The sequence below is a fragment of the Callorhinchus milii genome, unplaced genomic scaffold (genome assembly GCF_018977255.1).
Source record: "Callorhinchus milii isolate IMCB2004 unplaced genomic scaffold, IMCB_Cmil_1.0 Scaffold5, whole genome shotgun sequence".
Lineage (NCBI taxonomy): Eukaryota > Metazoa > Chordata > Chondrichthyes > Chimaeriformes > Callorhinchidae > Callorhinchus > Callorhinchus milii.
The window spans coordinates 50,889,936-50,901,226 of NW_024704746.1; the positions used below are offsets into that span (position 1 = coordinate 50,889,936).

Consider the following 11,291-nt stretch of genomic DNA (forward strand, 5'->3'; position numbering starts at 1 on the left):
CCTCTTCAATCGTAGGCCATGTCAGTCCTCTGGTTCTACTGTTCTGTCCCTTTAGGTTCTTAAAAATAGTAATCATATCACATCTAAACTTTTTCTTTGTGAACATGCCTAGTTTACTTAATCGCTCCTCATAATCCAGTCCTTCTATCCCTTCAATCATTTTGGTTGCCCTTCCCTGTATCCTCTTGATCCCTGCAATATCCTTTTTATACTGCAGCGACTAGAACTGCACAAGTATTCCAAGTTGCACCAATGATTTATTGGTGAGAATATCTGGCAAGTTGGATGAATCTCACCTGGGTTAAATGCCAGTAGCCTATTCTCTTCTTGGAAACGAACATCAATGTTTCACATAGAATTCAGTATTGCTTGAAGCCACCAGTTGCCTGTTAATTCCCATTAATCATTCCAGTGGCATTTCTGCATTGGATTTTCAATTTTCTCTAGGATATATCATTAAATTTCTTCTGTATGTGGTGCAGCTCATCCATCTCTCCTTGTGTTATAAAAACTGAGCTATTTTTCAGAGGTTTTGAAAGAGCCCCCATCGTTATTAGTGAAGATGCAAACCAGCCCTCATTCTTTACACTAAAAACTTATTTCACAAAATTGCATTGATATTGCAGGAGATTTGCGGTGATGGAACTGAGTGCATAAGATTATGTAATGTTACTGTTCAGTTGTTGTTATTACTTTAAGATTGTGCCTTGTTGAAATTAGTGCAGTTCAGAATGAGTTCAGTTTCACTTCAGGAATGTGGACCAGAATATATATTGCTTTTTTTCCTTTTATTAGTGTATTCCACTGTTTGTCGAAGCCGTTCTGGAACGTTTGACGCGAGGGGTTAAGACAAGTGAACTCCGTACAATGTGTCTTCAGGTGGCCATTGCAGCATTATACTACAGCCCCAGCCTGCTTGTGAACACTTTGGAAAATATTCATTTCTCACACAGTTCAGAGCCCATAACTGCACAGTTCATTAACCAGTGGATGAATGACACGGATTGTTTCCTTGGGTAAGTGAACACTGTGCTCTTGATAACTTTTTAAGCTTGTTTGGTGCATCAGAGCATCTTCTGTGAAAGCAAACATAAAAAGTTCACCTTGGGCTGACAAAAAGCTCAAATTCACCATGATGGCTGAATGTAAAAGAATTTAACAGCTGATGATAGCTTAAAGTATTGGCCTCATTGTTATCACTTGCCAGATGTCAAATGTGACATAAACTGAACCGAAATGTTGTCATTTTGTCAAAAGCTATATTGTGGTAAAGCAAATCCTGTCTTTCTTGTGTCAAAATTATTAAATGTCTTTTTACCTTTGACACGCATCGCTGGCACTCAGCGGTAGGAACGTTAGTGTGTTTAGGATGTCTTGTCATCAAAATGAAGGGTAAAGTGTGTGGGGTCAAAGGTGATGAATTGAGTGAAACTTTTTCTTGAGAAGACACAAATTGAAGCTTCAGATTCTTCTTAAGATCATTGAAAATAAAAACAAAAATCATAATAATCCTGTCTTCTGAAATAGCTCTTTATCATGCCAACATAGTCTCAAAGGGCTTCCTAGAATTTTACTGTTAAGAGTTGTGTCTGTATATTTGTAAGTGAAAATGGCAGCTATTTTGTGCCCAGTAATGTCTCACCAACCTGCTGAGGGGAGTGAATCATCCCACTCAGAGGGTAGGGAATCTGCGTCGCAGCTATCAAGCTACCGGCCCATCTCCAAGCTCCCCTTCCTATCCAAGGTCCTGGAACGAGTTGTCGCCTCCCAGCTGCGCTCTTTCCTCTCCAACCATTCACTATTCGAACCCCTTCAATCGGGTTTCCGTGCTGCCCATAGCACAGAAACTGCCCTGGTCAAGGTCACCAATGACATCCTGACCATCTGTGACCAGGGCTCCCTCTGCCTCCTCGTCCTCCTCGACCTATCGGCAGCATTCAATACGGTCGACCACTCTATCCTCCTCCACCGCTTGTCCTCCCACCTAAACCTTCAAGGCCCTGTCCTTGAGTGGTTTAGGTCGTACCTCTCCCACCGTCTTCACTTTCTCTCCTCAAATTGTTTTTCCTCCACCCCCCGCACTGTCTCGTGCGGTGTCCCTCAAGGCTCTGTCCTCGGTCCCCTCCTCTTCACCCTCTACATGCTCCCCCTTGGTGACATCATCCGCAGACATGGGGTTAACTTCCACATGTATGCGGATGACACCCAACTCTACCTTTCCTCCTCTACCCTCAACTCCACGACCACCGATGTCCTGACAGCCTGCCTGTCCGACATCGAGTCCTGGACGAGAGATAACTTTCTCCAGCTCAACGTGCGCAAAACTGAGGCCCTCCTGATTGGCTCACGTCAGCGCCTCCGCACCTCAGGCGCTGACAGCATCAGCATCCAAGGCTGCACTCTCCACCTCTCAAAGCCAATCAGGAACCTCGGGGTTCTGTTCGACCCTGAGCTGTCCTTTCTTCCTCATATCTGCGCCACAACTGGCACCGCCTTCCATCACCTCCGGAATGTCGCAAGACTACCGCACTACCTCACCCCTCATGCTGCTGAAACTCTGGTCCACGCCTTCATCACCTCAAGGCTGGACTATGGGAACTCTCTCCTCGCCGGCCTTCCCGGCACCTCCCTCCACAAGCTGCAGGTCATTCAGAACTCTGCAGCTCGTGTACTGTCCCGCACCAGGCTTCGCGACCACATCACTCCCACCCTCGCTCGCCTCCACTGGCTCCCCATCCCCCAGAGGATCAAATTCAAGATCCTCACCCTCACCTACAAGGCCATTCACGGCCTTGCTCCCTCCTACCTCTCCAACCTACTATCCCCCTACCTACCCGCCCGTACCCTCCGTTCCTCTGGTTCCGGTCTGCTCCACATCCCCCGCCCTAACCGCCCTACTATCGGTGGCCGGGCCTTCAGCCTCTCAGCCCCTAGGCTCTGGAACTCCATCCCCCAGTGCCTTCGCCGCCTCCTCCCTTTCCTCCTTCAAGGCCGGTCTCAAGACCTTTCTCTTTGACCGTGCCTTCAGCTCCCCTCTCGACTCTCTACCCCCTCCTCGCTCCCTCCCTTCCCTCCCCTCACCCTGACCATTTCCCCCTTGCTCGGGTCCTGACCCAACTGTACAGCGCCTTGGGACGTCCTCCCGACGTGAAAGGCGCTCAATAAATGGAATCTTGTTGTTGTTGTTGTAGGGAATCAATCCACTCGGCTCCTGTTAACCCTGCTACCCAAAGCCCTAACAGGTGGGCTGGTCCTTGCTAGTCAAGCAGCGAGAATGTTTGCCAGACAGGGATATCAATGGCAAGCTGTGCGGTTTAAGCTGGTTAGACTCCAGCAGTACCCTAATGCACACTCTGGTATCCCCAAGGCTTGGCTCTTGCCAACCTGCACCAAATACTTTCCGGAATTAGGTAAGCAGGATGCATCCGTCCAGAGAGAGCGTGCATTCCATTCCACTAAGTATCTCAGGAATTTACATGTGTTGGTGGGATGTACAGAATTCTAAATTTGGTTTGAATAATCTTAAGCATGATGATGGGTTTCTGCATGTGTCAGACACCTGGCTGACCCTACCAAAAAAACTGCTGAGATTCGTGAGCAATTGGTTGAACCCAGATTATACCGTGCAGCTGGTTGCTACATGAACACTCAAAATGGCTTGCTGAGGGCCTTTATAATCCATTGCAGGTCCTGTTATATCAACATGACCGTTTTGCAACTCACAGTGTTCCTGAGAACAGACCTTGAGATTTGAGGATAAGGTCTTTGTTTGCCTGGCAGTGGAGGGGTGTGTGGGAAAGTCTGGAAACCCAGTTCAGAAATCCTTTTAAAGGAGGATACTTAAAGCTTTTTGCATGTGATCAATCCGTTGCGTGCTGAGTATTTATACTCGTGTCATTAAGGTTCCCTTTTGAGCCTAACTCTGCTTTCGCCCACAAAATATACATTATATTCTGTGAAGCGCTTTGATTTCTCACTCTGGTTTGCTACCCCGTGTGAAGGGTACTATATGAATGAAAGTTTTTATTGTTATCAATGATGTGATAAGGTGCTGTATCAAATGCAAGGATTATTGTGACTGGTTAGACCAGACTAGTTAAACTATGTCCTCTCCCTCTGTGACCTCCACCTTCATCCTACTGGACCTTTCCACTGCACTTGACAGTAGACCACCCCATCCTCATCCACCGCCTCTCCTCCCTCATCCACTTTAGTGGGACCGCACTAGCCTGGTTGAAGTCCTACCTAACAAACCAGTTCACATGGGACAAAGTTACACATGTATGCGGGTGACAGACAAATCTACTTTTCCTCCTCCAGCAGAGACTCCAGGTCTGCTGATGTTCTCTCGGCTTGTCTGGCGAACATCAGGGCCTGGATGAGCGAAAACTTCCTACAACTGAATGTTGACAAGACAGAAGCAATACTCATTGGCTCCCGTCAACATCCTCTATCCTGCGGCTCTGACCTTCTCAACCTCCCTGGCCTATCACTCAGACTTATTGAACCAGTGCGCAACTTTGAAGTCCTTCCTTCCCCACATCCAATCCATGACCAGGACCGCCATCCTCCACGTCCGTCCGATTGCTCACCTCCGACTGTACCTTACCCCAGACACAACCAAAACACTTGTCCATGTGTTCGTCACCTCCCAACTTGACTTCTCAAATGCCCTTTTTGCCGGTCTCCTCAACTCCACCGTGCGCAAGATCCAGTTGATCCAAAATTCCATTGCCTGAAGACCTTCCTATTTAACCGTGCCTATGGTTGCCTCCCCCTCCCCCCCAGCTTGGCATTGTGCTCTGTCAAGGTCAAGCACTCTGGGACGCTACCCTGCATGAGGAGTCACGGAGAAGCCACCCAGCAGTTCTGATCTCCATCCCTAGCATCATAATAATAATAATCCTTGCATTTGGTATAGCACCTTAGCACGTCTTTGAGACGTCTCAAAGTGCTTCACAGAATAAAGTGAATTGACTGTATATTTTGTGGGCGAAACGTTGCAGCCAATTGAGCACTGCAGTGTCCCACAAACAGCTGTAGATTGACGTGACCAATTTATTATTATTTTTTTGAAGGAATTATAATAAATTGGTCATTTTCAATCCACGACTGTTTGTGGGACACTGCTGTGTGCAATTGGCTGCCGCATTTTGCCCACAAATATACGGTCAATTCACTTTACAGCATATTCTGTGAAGCGCTTTGAGATGTCGAGAAGACGTGAAAAGCGCTATACCAAATGCAAGGATTATTATTATTATCCCCAAAAAAGCGTTCCCCCAATCGACTAACAACTAAGTTGTTACTTACTGCTAGCTAAACAGGGGTTTAGAGTAAGGAAACTTGCCCAACATTTTGCCCTGCTGGGAATTGAACCCGGGTCTCTCACTTGTGAGGCGAGTGTTCTAACCACTGAGCTGCAGGACTCCACCATGATAAAACAAAAGACCTCCAAGAAGCACTGAGAATAAAATGCACCTTTTCTCCTGTAGGTTTCTCTGTTTGTGGTAAGGTTCTGCCAGGAACATAATTCAGATGAAATGCTCCTGATCAAATTTTGAATGCGGCCTTTTATGTGAGTGGATGGCACTTGCTTTTGGAGACGCGTAGCGTGCAATACGTCATCTGTGTTCCGTTTATAGATTTGAGTGGGTATTAGAGATCACAAACAACAACAACTTACATTTATATATTAATTTGTGCCAGTTTGCTCAACTGAAAAACTGTCGACTCAGTGTAGTTAGACTCATGAACCGTCAGCAATTCTTTTAACATTGTAAAATGCTATTGTGCAGTTATGCATTGTCGTACAGACCAGTCATAGTCCTCACAATTCAGCTTCCGGTAACATCATTCAGCAGCTCAGGAGAGCAGGAAATTCTTGATGGTTACTGAAGGCAAAGCAGTTTAATTTGTCAGTATTTTGTGTGAGTTCAGGAAATTCGTGACCTTTGACAAGGATTTTAATAGTTGGTTTTGGGTTTCATTTTCAGGACTGATATTGCATTGTGGATGTCAATGTTGTCTGCCAATGCCAATGGTATTGTTCTGGGGTAGCAGTCAATGCTGTCGAGTTCAAACCCGATGTGGGGGTGGACTCAAAACCTTCTTATTCAGAAATACAGTCAGTCCACTTGAGTGTTAGCGCTGACACCCATGACATACATGTTTGCTAAGGTCCTTATTGCTTCTTTGATTAACCCTTTCCCAATACACAGGGGTGGACTGAGGGAATGAGCAGAGGCTGTAGATCAGAAATCAAATTGGTGATTTGTTTCATGTGGGACAATACGCAATTGACCTGCATCATTCACCTCGCATACACAGCCATTGCACTTTGCAGTAAACCCTGTGCTTTTAGACATCCTCCCAATGAGATAGGTACTTTTCCAAATGCAAGGTTTATTGCTCGATCAATGAAGACTAAAAGAAAATGGGAAGGATGTGGACTGGGAGGGATTCTTGTATCCTGATTGGCAGAGAACATCACTGTTGCCGTGAAGTCAGCCATCAACACCAGGAATGTGTTTTTTTCACACAATAATGTTATCTGGTACGAGAATAGAACGATCATAATTTCACAGCAAAAACAAGATAATCAGCTGCTCTGGTTTGAATCTCATGGAAATGAGAGCACATATGCAGTATAAGTTCATTGCCAGTTGTGCTATATAAAAATAAATTGCTGAAATTGGAATAAATAAAAACCAAAGTAATTAAAACCTCAGTTATCCTTTCAAATTCACTATTGCTCCACGAGAGCTAAAATTCCTCGCCTCTTTTTAAACGGTAGTCGCAGAGAAAACAGTTTGTCTGATCAGCACTTCTCTTGAACGTCTTTTGGATTTTGTGCTTGTGTTGGTAGGCTCCACGACCGCAAGGTGTGTATTCTTGGACTAAGCACACTGATGCAAATGCAGAACAGGCCAGAAGCGGTAGGCGCAGTGGCTGACCAGATCCTTCCATCACTCCTACTTCTCTTCCTGGGACTAAAGCGAGCGTATGCTAGCAGGGCTCCTACTGACCAAGGCGACAACAGAGAGGAGAAAATTGAGGAAGCTGAAGAAAATGGTACAGGGCATTTTATGTTTCCATTACAATCCCTTTTCTCATCATGTTTGTTGAGTTCTAGGTCTTGATAGAAATTGAGCTATAAATGTTCGTTGTCTGTAACATATTGGTTAGAGAACTCGCCTCACAAGCGTGAGGACCCGGGTTCAATTCCTGAGCAATGCAAAATCTCAGGCAAGTTTCCTTACTCCACAAGTCTCTGTTTACCTAGCACTAAGTAGGAACCCAGTTGTTAGTCGATTGGCGGATCACCTTCCAGGGGTAATAATCTCTAATTTTTAATAAAAAAAATTGTCAATCACTGGGACACTGCTGTGCGCAAATGGCTGTCGCGTTTCACCTACGAAATACAGTCAATTCACTTTACACTGTATTCTGTGAAGCGCTTTGGGATGTCTCAATGGCGCCATAAGGCACAAGTACAAAGAATATTATTAATTATCATTTGTACTTTTAGAAGAGATCCCAAGCGATGAAGATGATGTCAAAGAAGCGGGCCAGCAGTACCTAGAGATGCTGGAGCAACACCAGGCTGAGGAAGAGGACGAGGAAGAAGATGATGACTGGGATGAAGATGGTTTAGAAGAGACTGCTCTGGAGGGCTTCTCCACACCGCTCGATGAAGACAACAGCGTTGACGAATATCAGATTTTCACATTAGCACTCCTAAGTATGTCTAGAGTGTGTGTTTCTAAAACATTTACTGTAAATTTAATATACCACTGTGAGTATATTAATAATCGTGCTTACTCAAATCTCCTCTTTATTTTTATACATTTATTTAATAAATAATATTAGTCCTCACATTTTATATTGCACCTTATCACTTTGTCACATGCACTTTAGGGCTGCAGCGACCTCTGTGAGCCTGGCTCACCTCTGTGGTGGCACTCTCACCTCTGAGCCAGAAGGTTGTTGCATTGTTGAAGGTGGGATCTTTTGGATGAGATATTGTCCCAACCTCGCTTCAAAGTGCTTCACAGAACAGGAATAATCCTTACACTTGATACAGTGCTTTTCATGTTGGGAGGATTTAAGCATTTAAGGGGTAGACGGTAAAATGGATTGACTTTGTGTAATTTGGAGCCAATTTGTGCAAAGCAAAGTCCCACAAACTGTCGTTAAGTGAGTGTCTAGTTTTATTTGGGGGATTATCAACCGGAAAAAACTCCGTTTTCAAATCCTGCCATGGGATCTTTAACATCCAATTGAACAGGCAGATGGAGTGTTGGAGAAGTAATGCTGAGGTCACAACATTTGGGTTTGGTGTCACCAGGTCTAGGCTAAAAATCAATAGGTTTCCCCCTCTTAATGGTGACACCTGTTGGAGCGCGCATAGATATGGCCTGTTTGTGGGAGTGGATTGTGCATGGTTTCCTACAGTCAGCGGGAAGTTGCGATGATGTCTTCTGGCAGCAGAAGCCAGTGTTTAAAGCTGACGAATACTTTGCTAATACGCCTGTGGGCTTATCTGTTTTGTCAGACGTGCAAAACACAGACTCTGCCTGGTACCAGGTACTAACTGCTCCACTCAGTGAAGACCAGAAAAAGCAGTTGCAGGAGATCTTTGTGCTGACAGAAGAGAGGAAAAATGCAGCAGGTGAGTTATAATAATAATTCTGACATTTGAGTATATTCTGTGAAGCACTTTGAAACACCTCAACAACGTGATAAGGCGCTTCACGACTTATCACGTTGTTGAGATGTCTCAAAGCGCTTTACAGAATGTACTATAAAGTACTTTGTGGCCAAAACACGGCAGTCAATTGCACACAGCAGTGTCCCACAAACAGTCATGGATTGAGTGACCAATTTTTTTTGAGGGATTATTTCCCCTAGAAAGTGATCCGACAACTGACTAACAACCGTGTTCCTACTTACTGATAGGTAAACAGAGGTGTGTGCAGTAAGGAGATTGCTTAAGATTTTGCCCCACCTGGGAATCGAATCTGAATCCTCTCAATTGCGAGGCGAGCCATTAACCACTATACTACAAGACTGTAATGTCCAGCACAGGCCTGGGTTTAAAATAAAGGGCAGGTCGGCACAGGTTGTGGACGGGTTCAATTTCTCTCTTCCCGACCCTGACCAAGCCAAAGAGTTTCCCAGGGGTCTTTGTTTTGTTGCCTGTAGGCAAATTCTGCACCTCCTGGACTGACTGCACCCGTGAACCTTTTGAGCTACATTTCAGGACCAAAACAGCACCCTGAGAATCGAATGCTTTTTTGCTTCTGTGCAATTATTTTGAGTTTTGAATGAATACTACAGACTTGCAAGTAATGTGCACTGTAGTAGTGTATAATTTATTGTGTGACGAAAAGCTATTTAACAGACACTATAAATGTATACATTTATATAATTTATTTATTATTTATGTAATGGCCCATATAGAGCAAATGGGTGCAATATAAATAATGGTGCATCACAGTACAGATATTTGGAGCTGTATCTGGTTAGATATCGTCAATATTTATTATTTAAAAAAATGTTTCCAACATTGGGGTTAATTTTCAATCAACAAGTAATCTTCTTAGTCCAATTTAAATTCAGCTGTTAATCTATCACTCAAACCTTTAACCTGTTTAATTTCTTAAATTGCAAACATTTTTATAAACTTCTCTAAGAAGCAGATGCTCTATCATGCGCATCCAGGTAAAATGCAGAGGTTACATAAGGAAAAAAATCTAAAGAGAGGCATTTCAACCCACTTTATCTCATATTTCCAGAACACACACACTGCTGTCTTCCCATCACAGCAGCAAGCTGTGTTTTTAAACAAGTCCAGCATCCTGGCTCCAACCCTTGCAACCTTTTCCAGTCATTAATTGCCCTTTGGTCTGGGTGAAGAAATGCTTCATGATTTGTCCTGAAATTCTGTAACACCAGTTTCTATTTTCCACTGAATTTTTTTGGTATTTGTTTCCTTAGAATCTAAGAAAATTCGAGACCAGGGCGGTTACAAGTTTGATATGAGTGCATCAATTCCAGCATCATTCAATTTTGGAGCGACTCCAGGGGGCAACTAAATGACAGAGAAGTGTTTCTGAAACTTCAGGGTAACATGAAAAAATCTTCCATCCATCAGCATGACTGAAGCTCAAGGCATTTGGGACTGGCATTGAACCGTTTCCATGCTGCGTTGCAACGTGGTATCATTTGAGAGTTTATCAGTATTTTCTTTCCCCTCAAGTGGACTGAGTGAACATCGTTTGCCCTCCCTACCTTCCTTCCCCCTTAATAGGCACTAAGGGTAAAGGTTTGGTTAACCGCCACCTCTCAGGTTCCTGACCATAGGCATTTGACGGGTTTTTATGGCTACATAGTGCCTTTTGTTGCACATGGGTTGCTTCGGATTTTAGTTTGGAAAGAAGTGATATCATGAAAAAAAACTTCAACCTTGTTTTGTAATGTTTATCAGAGAATTTTAAAAAGTACCGTTTATTGCTGCTCTGCTATTTTTGAAGTTCTGTGTGGTAACTATTTTAACATTTTAAAATTTTAAACTACTCGGGCAAATGCCCTTGGTTTCTGTGATTTGTGATAGCGTAGGAAGAAGAAAAAGCTGTAACTCCGTGTAAGATAATGTGGAAATTCACAAGTCTGTCTTGGTGGACAGTAACCATTCCTTTTTTCTGAAAGGGAGACAAATTTTAAAAAAAACTACGCACAATACAAATGTAAATTCTGTGATGGTAAGTCCAGTGAATGGTGATCAGACAATTTGAGACTCAGAATATAAAATATTTTCTTGTTCATATATTATATAAGGTGGAAATTGCCCTTATGTGGTATCACAAGAATAGTTCTTGATCAGTTTCTGTACCAGTGAATTGGTTCTTTGAGAGAGCTTGTGAGTTTTCATTCTCAGCTATTAAGTGCCTCAATAAAGCCTTTAGTTGAGCAAATTTTCGTGTGAATGCCTTTATTTCCTTGAAGCTGAAGGAGGAAGGTTTGGAGCCTGGGATAACTGACCTGAGAAGCTACAAACACTGAAGCACTGATCAACCACAAAACACAAACAGGTGCACAGTGCAGGAGAAGATAGAGTGAAGTCAGATCGCTGCATGTCCGGAGTTTTTATATCACGAATATATCAAGGCTCCCGCTTCTGAAAACGTACAGGTCTTCGCTTCGAATTCCATAGAATACAGCATTGAAACAGGCTATTCAGCACAACTTGTTTGTGCCTGTTTTTATCGTTTGCCTTTGTGAATACA

At 43.8% G+C, this 11,291-nt stretch overlaps 1 protein-coding gene across 3 annotated transcripts in view; it reads left to right on the forward strand.

The window, feature by feature from the left end:
• The window catches only part of ipo8 (importin 8), a 61,202-nt gene extending 50,223 nt beyond the window's left edge, over positions 1-10,979 (forward strand). For 2 of the 3 annotated variants that reach the window (XM_007898615.2, XM_007898617.1), the window contains 5 exons: positions 796-1,016; positions 6,869-7,074; positions 7,532-7,744; positions 8,558-8,674; positions 10,003-10,979. In XM_007898615.2, coding sequence (XP_007896806.1) covers positions 796-1,016; positions 6,869-7,074; positions 7,532-7,744; positions 8,558-8,674; positions 10,003-10,100 — 855 coding nt within the window. In that variant the 3' untranslated portion in view covers positions 10,101-10,979. The remainder of the gene's footprint in view (positions 1-795; positions 1,017-6,868; positions 7,075-7,531; positions 7,745-8,557; positions 8,675-10,002) is intronic. The other variant, XM_007898616.2, reaches the window with a different exon arrangement.
• Positions 10,980-11,291: the final 312 nt, after the last annotated feature.